Consider the following 15,617-nt stretch of genomic DNA (forward strand, 5'->3'; position numbering starts at 1 on the left):
TGGATTTTGCGAGCTCTCTGCCCTCGATAAGGGTACTGCTTTAAGAAGTTGTATCATGTGTCAGAATGATCAAGGCAAGGCGGTCTAGCTTTAAGAAATCATTGACCTTAATTGCCTTTAATCAGGACTGACTCCCATACTGGAAGGATAAAAGACAGTGAATTAGTTCTGTTGAGGAGAGGAAAGAACTAAGAGTGAGATCTTTTTTGCTGGAAAGTAATCCCTGTTACTGTTTTGTTCATCGCTGCACTGCAAGTGACAACTGCTGAGGTGTGAATAAAACTCACTTGCTTTAACCATTAAACTCTGGTCTGCGAGTTTAATTGATCACTGGCTGCTGGGTCTGTTTTAGCTTGTTACATTGTTCATTACCCGTCTCTCCATTACCCGTCTGTCCATTTTCAGTCAGTTGTAACAGTGAGAGAGCGATGATATGTGAGTCATTGGGTTTTTGAGAACTCTGTATATTTGATAGGTGCATAGCTTTTGAGGGGCAAAATGATTAAGGCAAGGCCTTAATTGTCTTTAATCAAGGAACCGCTCCCAGACTGAAATAATAAAAGGCAGGGAAATGGTTCAGATAAGGAGACCAAGGAACTGAGAGTGAGAAGGTTTTTGTTGGAACTTAATCCCTGTTACTGTTTTATTCATCTTTGCCCTTAAAGACACAACAGCTAACTCATTCCTTCCCAGGCACCCTTCCCCTCCCTCAGTCTTCCCTCACTCTGAGAATGGATGGATGATGGGACATTTCCCTAACCCTCTGCTTTGGTGATTAGTTTAGGATAAGAATGATAGGCCGGATTGTATTCCAAGCAAACCAATTCCACCCACCAAGGAAAGCAGCAACCTACAAGTGAGGAGCATTCGTGGTCAGTATTTATTCCAGTTATTATTGATCCGAGCTCTATAATTGACAGTTTTTGTTATGAGTCCGAGTAAGACAGATAGGGACTTTCAAAACATATTTAGCAAAAATAATGAATTAGATTGAGTCAATGGAAATAGTTCAGTAAACAATAACTTAAATATCTATTGGGTTAGACATATAAATATGTGGGGGGTGGGGTAGCCCATGGGGGCAGAGGAGTCCAGGCCGGGAGGTGGTAGCCCAGGGGGGGTGAATGGGGAAGATGTGGGTTGGGGGTTATCCATTCCAGGGCTGAGTGGGGGGTGGTCCCATATGTTTTGGCTGATTTCTGCAGTGTAGGGCTGTTGGTAAAGTGAAGCCCTAAAGGATTGACTTGCCAGTTGTGAGAGAGGCCGAGAGATCCAGCACTGTGAGGTAAGGGAAAGATTGAGTAAATTGGTTTAACCTTTTAGCATCTACATTGAGGGTAGGTAAGAGTCTACTATTTGCTGCTATCTACAGATGTGTTAAAGTTATTGAGGCCAATGAACTCATCAACTTTGATCTGAAGATGTGACATTTGGTTTGACTGGAGGGAATGGAAAGGTTTGATTGTCGGTTTGATAACAGATCTCATGTTTTCAAACCTGTTGCCTGGTTGTGGAGACAAAATGGCTGCCTGTCAACGGCCAGGGAAAGGTCGAGCGACCTTTCATTTTCCACTTGACTTGCCATTGTTGGACACTGACAGAACAAGGTAATCCGCTTAAAACCCAAGATGGTCAGGCATTAAAACTCGAGGGGACAACCTTCCCGCTGCTTTAGGGCAATCCCGGTGCTGCGAGGTGGCAGTTGGGAGCCGGAGATTGGCAAGGCCAAACCCCTGTCCATCTTAGGCCAATTCCCACCTGGCATGATGCCATGGAAACCACCAAGAGTTGACCGGAGGATGGTAAGGGACAGTGTAATGAGCTGCCGGGATGGCACCTGGACTTTGGGCTTCCCTGTTGTTAGTGCGCTCGCTGCGTTAAGTGTTTTCAGAGTTGCAGGAACCTTCCCCAGTGCGACAAGTCTCAACGCTCTCCTTCAGAAAGGCCTGTTCCTCAAGTCTCTGACCTGCTGTCGTTTTCCTATGGCATTGTTTGCACCCAAGATTTTTGCTTGTAGTCTGAAAGTTCAAACATGCAGGGACTAGAGAACCCGGGGTTGTTCTCCTTAGAGCAGAGGGAGATTTAATAGAGGTGTTCAAAATCACAAAGTAGTCTTGACAGAGTAAATAAAGAGAAACTGTTTCCAGTGGCAGGAGGGTCGGTAACCAGAGGACACAGATTTAAAATAATTGGCAAAAGATCCTGAGGGGAGATGAGGAGAATTATTTTTCGCAGTGAGTTGAAATGATCTGGAATGGGCTGCCTGAAAAGGCGGTGGAAGCAGATTCAATAATAACTTTCAAAAAGGGAATTGGATAAATACTTGAAAAAGAAAAATTTGCAGGGTCATGGGGAAAGAGCAGTGGGACTAATTGGATAGCTCTTTCAAAGGGCTGGCACAGTCACGTTGGGCCGAATGGCCTCCTTCTGTGCTGTACGATTCTATGAGGCTCCCCGGGGAGATCCTACTATGTTTCCCGGATGGTGACGGAGGGATGTCCAACAAGTTAGCAAACACTGCATGCACCACAACCTCCTCAGGCAATCGGACCAGGGGACTGATGTGTCTGGGAGATGATGATAGCCAGCCAATCAGTGACAGCATGTCCCCACGGACAGCTCCTTTCACATTGTGGAATCCCTCAGGTCGAGGAGATGATGATAACCCTCTGTAGACATGGCTAATGATAGCTGTCAGATGCCTATAGACTCCGGCCAAACATGGTGACAACCAGACACCTGGGACATGAACAATAAGGCCATCTGTCTGTCCATCCGTTCCCAGGGCCAGGTCCTAATTCAAGTCTCGCTCGTGAGATTCTTGAGCCACTGACTGGGGAAGAGAAGCTGAGGTGGTTTCTCATTTCCTCCCTCACGGTCTTTATCTGCGGAGGACCTTCTCCTCGGTGGGCTGCAACCACCACCCTTTACCGTGGTCGGGGGTGGGGGGGTGAGGGGAGACCTGGTAAATGTTAGCTACCCTGTCACATAGCACATTCTTTTCATCTCTGATTACTATACATCCTTGGCAGGCTGTCAAATCCCAGGTCTACAGCACCTCTTCCTGAAGGTCAATCTACTGTCAGATAATAGAAGCCACATCCATCGTACAACCCGGGTTAGATACAGAGTAAAGCTCCCTCTACACTGTCCCATCAAACACTCCCAGGGCAGGTACAGCACGGGTTAGATACAGAGTAAAGCTCCCTCCACACTGTCCCGTCAAACACTCCCAGGGCAGGTACAGCACGGGTTAGATACAGAGTAAAGCTCCCTCTACACTGTCCCATCAAACACTCCCAGGGCAGGTACAGCACGGGTTAGATACAGAGTAAAGCTCCCTCCACACTGTCCCGTCAAACACTCCCAGGGCAGGTACAGCACGGGTTAGATACAGAGTAAAGCTCCCTCCACACTGTCCCATCAAACACTCCCAGGGCAGGTACAGCACGGGTTAGATACAGAGTAAAGCTCCCTCTACACTGTCCCATCAAACACTCCCAGGGCAGGTACAGCACGGGTTAGATACAGAGTAAAGCTCCCTCTACACTGTCCCATCAAACACTCCCAGGGCAGGTACAGCACGGGTTAGATACAGAGTAAAGCTCCCTCCACACTGTCCCGTCAAACACTCCCAGGGCAGGTACAGCACGGGTTAGATACAGAGTAAAGCTCCCTCTACACTGTCCCATCAAACACTCCCAGGGCAGGTACAGCACGGGTTAGATACAGAGTAAAGCTCCCTCTACACTGTCCCATCAAACACTCCCAGGGCAGGTACAGCACGGGTTAGATACAGAGTAAAGCTCCCTCTACACTGTCCCATCAAACACTCCCAGGGTAGATACAGCACGGGTTAGATACAGAGTAAAGCTCCCTCTGCACTGTCCCATCAAACACTCCCAGGGCAGGTACAGCATGGGTTAGATACAGAGTAAAGCTCCCTCTACACTGTCCCATCAAACACTCCCAGGGCAGGTACAGCACGGGTTAGATACAGAGTAAAGCTCCCTCTACACTGTCCCATCAAACACTCCCAGGGCAGGTACAGCACGGGTTAGATACAGAGTAAAGCTCCCTCTACACTGTCCCATCAAACACTCCCAGGGCAGGTACAGCACAGGTTAGATACAGAGTAAAGCTCCCTCTACACTGTCCCATCAAACACTCCCAGGGCAGGTACAGCACGGGTTAGATACAGAGTAAAGCTCCCTCTACACTGTCCCATCAAACACTCCCAGGGCAGGTACAGCACGGGTTAGATACAGAGTAAAGCTCCCTCTACACTGTCCCATCAAACACTCCCAGGGTAGATACAGCACGGGTTAGATACAGAGTAAAGCTCCCTCTGCACTGTCCCATCAAACACTCCCAGGGCAGGTACAGCATGGGTTAGATACAGAGTAAAGCTCCCTCTACACTGTCCCATCAAACACTCCCAGGGCAGGTACAGCACGGGTTAGATACAGAGTAAAGCTCCCTCTACACTGTCCCATCAAACACTCCCAGGGTAGATACAGCACGGGTTAGATACAGAGTAAAGCTCCCTCTGCACTGTCCCATCAAACACTCCCAGGGCAGGTACAGCACGGGTTAGATACAGAGTAAAGCTCCCTCTACACTGTCCCATCAAACACTCCCAGGGCAGGTACAGCACGGGTTAGATACAGAGTAAAGCTCCCTCTACACTGTCCCATCAAACACTCCCAGGGCAGGTACAGCACGGGTTAGATACAGAGTAAAGCTCCCTCTACACTGTCCCATCAAACACTCCAATGGCAGGTACAGCACGGGTTAGATACAGAGTAAAGCTCCCTCTACACTGTCCCATCAAACACTCCCAGGGCAGGTACAGCACGGGTTAGATACAGAGTAAAGCTCCCTCTACACTGTCCCATCAAACACTCCCAGGGCAGGTACAGCACGGGTTAGATACAGAGTAAAGCTCCCTCTACACTGTCCCATCAAACACTCCCAGGGCAGGTACAGCACGGGTTAGATACAGAGTAAAGCTCCCTCTACACTGTCCCATCAAACACTCCCAGGGCAGGTACAGCACGGGTTCGATACAGAGTAAAGCTCCCTCTACACTGTCCCATCAAACACTCCCAGGGTAGATACAGCACGGGTTAGATACAGAGTAAAGCTCCCTCTGCACTGTCCCATCAAACACTCCCAGGGCAGGTACAGCATGGGTTAGATACAGAGTAAAGCTCCCTCTACACTGTCCCATCAAACACTCCCAGGGCAGGTACAGCACGGGTTAGATACAGAGTAAAGCTCCCTCTACACTGTCCCATCAAACACTCCCAGGGCAGGTACAGCACGGGTTAGATACAGAGTAAAGCTCCCTCTACACTGTCCCATCAAACACTCCAATGGCAGGTACAGCACGGGTTAGATACAGAGTAAAGCTCCCTCTACACTGTCCCATCAAACACTCCCAGGGCAGGTACAGCACGGGTTAGATACAGAGTAAAGCTCCCTCTACACTGTCCCATCAAACACTCCCAGGGTAGATACAGCACGGGTTAGATACAGAGTAAAGCTCCCTCTGCACTGTCCCATCAAACACTCCCAGGGCAGGTACAGCATGGGTTAGATACAGAGTAAAGCTCCCTCTACACTGTCCCATCAAACACTCCCAGGGCAGGTACAGCACGGGTTAGATACAGAGTAAAGCTCCCTCTACACTGTCCCATCAAACACTCCCAGGGCAGGTACAGCACGGGTTAGATACAGAGTAAAGCTCCCTCTACACTGTCCCATCAAACACTCCAATGGCAGGTACAGCACGGGTTAGATACAGAGTAAAGCTCCCTCTACACTGTCCCATCAAACACTCCCAGGGCAGGTACAGCACGGGTTAGATACAGAGTAAAGCTCCCTCTACACTGTCCCATCAAACACTCCCAGGGCAGGTACAGCACGGGTTAGATACAGAGTAAAGCTCCCTCTACACTGTCCCATCAAACACTCCCAGGGCAGGTACAGCACGGGTTAGATACAGAGTAAAGCTCCCTCTACACTGTCCCATCAAACACTCCCAGGGCAGGTACAGCACGGGTTCGATACAGAGTAAAGCTCCCTCTACACTGTCCCATCAAACACTCCCAGGGTAGATACAGCACGGGTTAGATACAGAGTAAAGCTCCCTCTACACTGTCCCATCAAACACTCCCAGGGCAGGTACAGCACGGGTTAGATACAGAGTAAAGCTCCCTCTACACTGTCCCATCAAACACTCCCAGGGCAGGTACAGCACGGGTTAGATACAGAGTAAAGCTCCCTCTACACTGTCCCATCAAACACTCCCAGGGCAGGTACAGCAAGGGTTAGATACAGAGTAAAGCTCCCTCTACACTGTCCCATCAAACACTCCCAGGGTAGATACAGCACGGGTTAGATACAGAGTAAAGCTCCCTCTGCACTGTCCCATCAAACACTCCCAGGGCAGGTACAGCATGGGTTAGATACAGAGTAAAGCTCCCTCTACACTGTCCCATCAAACACTCCCAGGGCAGGTACAGCACGGGTTAGATACAGAGTAAAGCTCCCTCTACACTGTCCCATCAAACACTCCAATGGCAGGTACAGCACGGGTTAGATACAGAGTAAAGCTCCCTCTACACTGTCCCATCAAACACTCCCAGGGTAGATACAGCACGGGTTAGATACAGAGTAAAGCTCCCTCTGCACTGTCCCATCAAACACTCCCAGGGCAGGTACAGCACGGGTTAGATACAGAGTAAAGCTCCCTCTACACTGTCCCATCAAACACTCCCAGGGTAGATACAGCACGGGTTAGATACAGAGTAAAGCTCCCTCTGCACTGTCCCATCAAACACTCCCAGGGCAGGTACAGCACGGGTTAGATACAGAGTAAAGCTCCCTCTACACTGTCCCATCAAACACTCCCAGGGTAGATACAGCACGGGTTAGATACAGAGTAAAGCTCCCTCTACACTGTCCCATCAAACACTCCCAGGGTAGATACAGCACGGGTTAGATACAGAGTAAAGCTCCCTCTGCACTGTCCCATCAAACACTCCCAGGGCAGGTGCAGCACGGGTTAGATACAGAGTAAAGCTCCCTCTACACTGTCCCATCAAACACTCCCAGGGCAGGTACAGCACGGGTTAGATACAGAGTAAAGCTCCCTCTACACTGTCCCATCAAACACTCCCAGGGCAGGTACAGCACGGGTTAGATACAGAGTAAAGCTCCCTCTACACTGTCCCATCAAACACTCCCAGGGCAGGTACAGCACGGGTTAGATACAGAGTAAAGCTCCCTCCACACTGTCCCATCAAACACTCCCAGGGCAGGTACAGCGTGGGTTAGATACAGAGTAAAGCTCCCTCTACACTGTCCCATCAAACACTCCCAGGGCAGGTACAGCACGGGTTAGATACAGAGTAAAGCTCCCTCTACACTGTCCCATCAAACACTCCCAGGGCAGGTACAGCACGGGTTAGATACAGAGTAAAGCTCCCTCCACACTGTCCCATCAAACACTCCCAGGGCAGGTACAGCACAGGTTAGATACAGAGTAAAGCTCACTCTACACTGTCCCATCAAACACTCCCAGGGCAGGTACAGCACGGGTTAGATACAGAGTAAAGCTCCCTCTGCACTGTCCCATCAAACACTCCCAGGGCAGGTACAGCACGGGTTAGATACAGAGTAAAGCTCCCTCTACACTGTCCCATCAAACACTCCCAGGGCAGGTACAGGGTTAGATACAGAGTAAAGCTCCCTCTACACTGTCCCATCAAACACTCCCAGGGCAGGTACAGAGTTAGATACAGAGTAAAGCTCCCTCTACACTGTATCAACAATATGTACATTGTATCAGAGCACTGGCCCCTAGTGCACATGTGACATTTTTCGATTTCTCCCTCTCTGAATCTGATTGGCAATTTCTTGCTGAATTCGGAGGGGTTCGCTTGGAGCTGGATTTAATTTCTGAGGGGGACCCTTCCAGGCAGCCGGCTGAGGAGACATTGATCCCATCAGTCTGGTTTGGATTGGAATCCCATATCTGACTCGTTGCACCACCAGTTCGCCAGTCTCCTCAGCTCCTGGTTCGGGTTTGGGTTGGAGAACCTGCGTGTTGTGAGGAGCATGAAGGAAGAGAGGAGTTTCACTAAAGCCCACGGTCGATTTATTATTTAGTGAATGAAGTCAGATAATCAGTGTGAATTTACAGTCCCGATACCGTGAGTTCAACGTTACAATCTATTGAATGTGGAGGAACAGGCACCTAAACTTGGCAATTATCACATGAACATGTTAGTTGTCAACTGAAGAGCAGGTTGAGTGTTCCAGCTGGGTGGAAGGGCAAGTCATTTACAGCTACTTGTAATATCACTGGGCAAAGGCGTCATTGGAGCAACTTCATGTGTCTCTGAAACTCCATTCGTGGCGCAGATAGCTGGGAATCACTGGAAACGGTGTACAGTCCCCTGTTCCGTCTCTTCTCTGGGCGCTGTCCAGCGTGAGGCTGTCCGGAAGCGGAGTTATCCTGGGATCTGCCGGGAAAGGACGAGTCCTTCCTTCCTTTTTTTGTGTTAGAGAGTTGCCTGACCTCCCTCTGAGCAGCCTGATGGTCTTTTCCTGCCCGTCAGTTTTGTACGTTGGTATGTTTGTAGATGGCAGGTGGGACTTGATGTGAGGAGCAGCGGCTGTCACTGCTCGATGGAGCAATTCTGGGGAACTGTCTTCGAGCAACAGAGTTTGAGATAGTGGAAATGCTGATATGAAACCCTGGGATAACCTATTATAAATAGTGGATCATTTCTAAGCAGGTGAATACACCACTCGATCGTTCCTATATTCACAGACTGGCGATAACTTTTATGCCTTTTACTGTTTGAGAATTTTTAAAAATTCCTTCTAGATTTGGTGAGGCTTTGATACACACGGATACACACACACACAGTGGTTCTGTTGAAATTTCTGAGTTCCCAGGAATAAGATAAAATGGAAGTGAAGGGACACACACACACACACACGGACACACACACGGACACACACACACACACACACGGACACACACACACGGACACACACACACACACACACACGGACACACACACACACACACACGGACACACACACACACACACACGGACACACACACGGACACACACACACGGACACACACACACACACACACGGACACACACACACACACACACGGACACACACACGGACACACACACACGGACACACACACACACACACACGGACACACACACACACACACACACGGACACACACACACACACACACGGACACACACACACACACACACTGACACACACACACACACACGGACACACACACACACGGACACACGGACACACACACACACACACACGGACACACACACACACACACACACGGACACACACACACACGGACACACACACACACACAGGCACACACACACACGGACACACGGACACACACGGACACACACACACACGGACACACGGACATACGGACACACACACACGGACACACACGGACACACACACACACACGGACACACACACACACACACGGGCACACACACACGGACACACACACACACACACACGGACACACACACACACACACACGGACACACACACACACGGACACACGGACACACACACGGACACACACACACACACACGGACGCAGAGTGTGTCTGTCTGTGAATATATTTCTAATCTCCAGGCTACAATGCCTTCACTTTTGTCCCCTTCATCTACCTGCTCTCCTCCCTCCTCCCCTGAAAGCACTGACTCTTCCTGGGGTGTAGGTTCACAGCTGTCCAGTGCCCTCTGATTGGTCAATGTACACGTGCGAGCCTAGACAGTGAGTGTTGGATGGATATTGTACCATGGGGGACACTAAGTCAGGACAGACAGTAAGTAGTGTAGGTGGGAGCACAGGAAGTTGCAAAGGGACAGAGACAGATTAAGTGAGTGGACAAAACTATGGAAAATCGAGTTCAGTTTGGGCAAATGTGAGGTCATCCACAAGGACCCAATAAAGACAAATCGGACCATTTTCTAAAGGGTGAGAAACTAGGAACTGTGGAGAAGTAAAGAGATTTAGGAGTCCAAGTACACAAATCATTAAAGCCAGTAGACAGTACAAAAAGCACCAAAAAGGCTAATGGGATGTTGGCCTTTATCTCAAGGGGACTGGAATACAAAAGTACCCCATTTGAGTTCAATTCTGGGCACCGCATCTCAGGAAGGATATATTGGCCTTGGAGGGGGTGCAGCACAGATTCACCAGAATGATACCGAAGCTTAGAGGGTTAAATTATGAGGACAAGTTGCATAAACTTGGCTTGTGTTCCCCGAGGAGAGAAGAGAGGGACAGTGTGAGAGAGGGGGGGAGAGGGAGAGAGGGAGAGAGGGAGAGAGAAACTGGAGGGGATCATTCTCAAACCACAGGGTAACTGACTGGAGGAATCTGGGCCTGAGGAGTCTGCTCACCCACAGATGGTGTAATGGGGGGCCGGGATGGGGGGGTGCGGGGGAGACCAACAGCAACAAGAACAACAACTTGCATTTATATAGCGCCTTTAACGTAGTAAAACATCCCAAGGGCCTTCACAGGAGCGATTATCAAACAAAATTTGACACGGAGCCACATAAGCAGACATTAGGACAGGTGATCAATGGCTTGGTCAAAGAGGTAGGTTTTAAGGAGCGTCTTAAAGGAGGAGAGAGAGGTGGAGAGGTTCAGGGAGGGAATTCCAGAGCTTGGGGCCTAGGCAGCTGCAGGCACGGCCGCCAATGATGGGGTGATGAAAATCAGGGATGCACAAGAGGCCAGAATTGGAGGAGCGCAGAGATCTCTGAGGGTTGTAGGGCTGGAGGAGGTTAGGGATTGGGGAGGGGCGAGGCCATGGAGGGATTTGAAAACAAGGATGAGAATTTTAAAATGGAGGCATTCCTGGACCGGGAGCCAATGTAGGTCAGCGAGCACAAGGGGTGATGGGAGAACGGGACTTGGTGCGAGTTAGGATACGGTCATCAGAGATTGAGAAGGAAGGAGAGAAAAATACCCTGAAAGGGGGAAATTCTGCCTCAAATAACAGGGTTGCTACTCTAACTTTAATTACATTTGAAATGCTGGTACTGGGGGAATATAACATGGACTGGAATTTGCTGAATTGTCGGGTGTGGAAGGGCGTGGCTGAACCCCACAGGAGGATGGGGCTCTGGCTCGTCGCAGGATGTGTCTGTCCCACTCTGCCCTGCGTGATCGAGTTTCCGCTGGGTTCACCTTGTACCTTGGTGTGCGTGTGTTTCTGGTGTGCTACAGTCCCGCACAAACTCGAACCATACAACCAGCACAGAGAGAATTAAAATGAGATCCGAAGTCCGTTAGTGGCTTTTTCATCAACTCAACGAGGGAGGTTGGCAGGAGGCAGTTCCATTGGGGACCGGGTTAGTCCAGGTCTCTTCAGAAAAAGCCTCAGTTACATTCCTGGTGGGTTTTATACAAGACATGGTGTTAAGTTCGGTAGCCTATGTGGTTTCCTCTCTTTCGACCAGAGCTGTGTTTGGGAGGCTCCATATTCACATATTCATTGTTCTGTTCTTCTTGATTCTTTGTCAACACCTAAAGAAGAAGGTAAAACAAAAGAAAGACTTTGTAAATGTCTTGCTCCAATCAACAGGGCAGTAGCTTCAGCCCAGGAGACTGTGAACCGGCAGACCCCATCCTCGTCTGCCCGCTTGGATCAAGGTCTGATGACTTTTAGCCGAAAAAAATCTTAAGAGGTCCCCGCCCAGTGTGGAACTGAGCCTTGGTCAGAAGGTCAGAGTTTGCGGTGAGTCGGGTGGTCCCAGCTGGGGGTGGGGGTGGGGGGCGCAGGGGGTAGAGGTGCTACAATCAGCCCGAGTGTGTAGGAACAGGAGGAGGCCATTCGGCCCCTCGGGCCTCCTCCACCATTCAGTTAGATCATGGCTGATCTGCACCTCAACTCCATTTCCCGCCTTTGCTCCACATCCCTCGAGACCCTTTCCCAACAAAAATCTATGGATCTCAGTCTTGAAAGCTCCAATTGACCCCCAGTATCCACAGCCTTTTGGGGAACAGAGTTCCAGATTTCCACGACCAGTTGTGTGAAAAGGTACTTCCTGATTTCATTCCTAAAACCCCTAGCTCTAATTTTAACATTATGCCCCCTTGTTCTGGATTCGCCCACCAGAGAAAACAGTTTCTCTCTATCTATCCTATCAAATCCTTTTAGCATTTTAAACACCTCGATTAGATCATCCCTCAATCTTCTAAACTCAAGGGAATACAAACTCGGTTTATGGCCTCATAATTTAACCCTTTAAATTACAAGGACAAGTTGGTGAATCTGCGCTGCACCCCCTCCAAGGCCAATATATCCTTCCTGAGGTGTGGTGCCCTGAACTGATGCAGTCTCCAGATGGAGTCTGATCAAGGCTCTACACAACTGAAGCATCACTTCCTCCCCCTTTCTATTCCAGACCCCTTGAGATAAAGGCCAACATTCCATTAGCCTTTTTGATTACTTTTTGTACATGTCTGCTGACTTTAAATGACTTGTGCACTTGAACTCCCAAATCTCTCTGCCCCTCTACAGTTCCTAGTTTCTCACCATATCCTTCTTTGGATTGTAAAGATGCAGGATCTTTGAATTGGCCAGCCAAACAATCGGCAATAACTCCAAAATATAGCAGGTACTTCTGCGTGCATCGTACAAAAAGAAATACAACTCCGACACCATTCTCATAAAATATAAAAGGTAATTTTAAAATGCAGCCTTCCACATCCCCATAGTACAGTTCCACAAAGAAATGTCCTTACCAAAATAGTACAAATGTTTGCACTTCAGGCCTAATTTTATAATGATAGAGGATACCCAAACATCATGTACAAATTCACCATGCGTCACAGAGCGGAAGGAACTTGCCGAACAACCAGAAAAGGAGCATTGGGGGCTTTGTAGGGAAAGGGGTCCAGTGAGCCAGCTGTTAATGAGTTGGAGTGAGATAAAAAGCAGAACGTTTAAGGGAGCAAATAATTTTTAAAAACAGTCAGAAGTCGGTCCAGTAGCAGAGTGTGAGTGCACTGCCCTTGTGTTGTACTGAGGGACGTAAGGCAGGCAGGTCTTGCAATTGATCCCTGGCCTGTGTCGAGTTGGCCAGTGACTGTAGACACACAGTTAGCCTCAACAACCTCTTGTTGACATAGAAGGGGGGGAGGGGTGGAAATCAGGCAACTTTCCTGCTCCTGATTGCTGCCCCTCCTGGGGAATGTCTGTGCGGGTGTGAAGTGGGGTTCGGCCAATGATGTCTGGTTGTGTCCTTTGTCGGCACTCACTGTCTAAGCTCTGGTGGAGCTGGGCCAGTTTCCATGAGGTCCCAGGTGGGCTGGCTGGCACCTGAGGAACCGAAACCCCACACACAAGACACAAGCTTCAGGCAGGAGTAGAACACGCTTGTAGAGCATGGTGGAGTGATGGTTATGTTACCGGGACTAGTAATCCAGATGATTGTGAGTTCAAATCCCACCATGGCCGTTTGAGAATTTGAATTCAGTAAATAGAAATTCAGGAAATAAAAGGCTGGTATCAGTAAATGTGACCATGAAGCTGTCGGATTGTTGTAAAAACCCAACTGATGACTCTTAACCGCCCTCTAAATTGACCCAGTAAGCCACTCAGTTGTATCAAAATGGCTACCAGCAGTTCAAGACAAAGGCCCCCCACCAATAAATGCCGGCCATGCCAGCGAGGCCCACATCCCGAGAATGAATCTTTATAATCCAACTTTGGAGGTGGGAGGGGTGGGGGCTGTGGGGAGACGGTCTGAAGGGTTGAGAGAGTGGTAGAGTCCTGCTCAGACGTACTTGCCTTGCCTTGGGCCTGCCTCCCAGCGCTGGCCAGTCCACGTAGCAGTAGCGGGCTCGTCAGAATTGTGAATCAGATCACATTTCATGTCGACCGCCTCCTTCATCCCGACAATGCAAACGGTGGCACCGAGAGGCTGCGGAGGGGGGAATCGAACACAGAGCGGAGAAACACATTAACACGACAAAACACAACGGAGAGACAGACAGGAAAGGCAGAGCACGAGGAACTGCGAGGGTTTGGGAAGGAGTCGGAGAGAAACAGGGACAGGGGGGTTAAGTGGGGTGTGTGAGTGTGAAAGGTGAGTTCGATGAGGGAGAGCTGTCCCTCAGCCTTTCACTGACATCTCGACGAGGGACTGCTTTCAATTCTACTTTCAGGAGTTTACATTCCCGTGTCTTTTTTCTGAAGTCACTGCTCACAGTGCCTGTGAGGGAGATTCTCTGGAGTTTCATTCCGTGGTAGTGATTGGGACGGGACTGATATGGGATTGAGGACTGAAGGAATGAGTTTGTTCTTGGTTGGATTGACAATGGATTGGTGGAGGGGGGAGTAGGGTGCAGGACTTGCTCACCAGTGCTCCTCTTGGCTGGGTTGTCCTTGTCTGTCGTTGGGTCGGTCACTGTTACTCGGTGACTTTCTCCTCCGTGGGGATGGGCCCAGGTGTTGTGGGGAGCAGGAGATTCCAGATACAGGCCCCGGGCTACTTGCAACTTCTCCAGTCTCTCTTTCCCTCTCTCTCTATGTCTCTTTCCGTCACTCACAATCCCTTTCTTTCTCCCCTTTCTGTCTCTCTCGCTGTCTTTCGTTCTGTCTCATATCTCTGTACCCATCTCTATCTCTCTGTCTCTCTTTCACTCTGTTTTGCTCGCTTTCTCTGTCCTTTTCTCTTTGTCTCTCTCTCTCTCGTTCTCTCTCTGTCCCCCCCCTCTGTCTCTCTCCTTACCCCTCTCTCAGTCTCTGTCTTTTTCTCCTCTCCCTCTGTCTTTTGTCTCTGTCCTGGTCAGTCTCTCTCTTTCCCCTCTCTGTCTATGTTTGTGTCTCTGTTTCTCATTCCCTGCCTCTGTCTGTGCTCTCTGTCTGTCTCCTTCTCCATATCTTTCTATTTGATCATTGACTAAGGTTAGGAGTGACAGGACAGGATGAGTAGGAAATTGACTTAAGACCAGGAACAAGATGATGTCATGAATGGGAATATTTTAGGCTGGAAAGAGGTTATGTGTGGGATAACTCAGGGACAAGGTCTATTTTTAATAGGTAGTGGAAGGGTAACTGAGTTGTGGAATAAGAGAAGGGCATTGAATAGAACAGTATAAATGTGGTTAAGGGGTGATTAGACATGTTACTAGTGAGAGAGAAGGAATTGAGGGATACGGTGAGTGGGTGGGTAGGTGGGGTTGGGGGATGTGGAGAGAGGGTGGGTAGGTGGGGTTGAGGGATACGGTGAGAGGGTGGGTAGGTGGGGTTGAGGGATGTGGTGAGAAGGTGGGTAGGTGGGGTTGAGGGATGTGGTGAGAGGGTGGGTAGGTGGGGTTGAGGGATACGGTGAGAGGGTGGGTAGGTGGGGTTGAGGGATGTGGTGAGAGGGTGGGTAGGTGGGGTTGAGGGATGTGGTGAGAGGGTGGGTAGGTGAGGTTGAGGGATGTGGTGGGAGGGTGGGTAGGTGAGGTTGAGGGATGTGGTGGGAGGGTGGGTAGGTGGGGTTGAGGGATGT

General features: G+C 49.5%; 1 protein-coding gene across 1 annotated transcript in view; it reads right to left on the reverse strand.

Annotated features, from left to right (window-relative positions):
* Positions 1–8,150: 8,150 nt before the first annotated feature.
* LOC137323968 (cytotoxic T-lymphocyte protein 4-like) overlaps positions 8,151–15,617 on the reverse strand; it is a 33,182-nt gene continuing 25,715 nt past the window's right edge. The window contains exon 4 of the mRNA XM_067988127.1: positions 8,151–11,637. Within this exon, the coding sequence (XP_067844228.1) occupies positions 11,530–11,637 (108 nt within the window). The 3' untranslated portion in view covers positions 8,151–11,529. The remainder of the gene's footprint in view (positions 11,638–15,617) is intronic.

Source organism: Heptranchias perlo, chromosome 7 (genome assembly GCF_035084215.1).
Source record: "Heptranchias perlo isolate sHepPer1 chromosome 7, sHepPer1.hap1, whole genome shotgun sequence".
NCBI classification, from domain to species: domain Eukaryota; kingdom Metazoa; phylum Chordata; class Chondrichthyes; order Hexanchiformes; family Hexanchidae; genus Heptranchias; species Heptranchias perlo.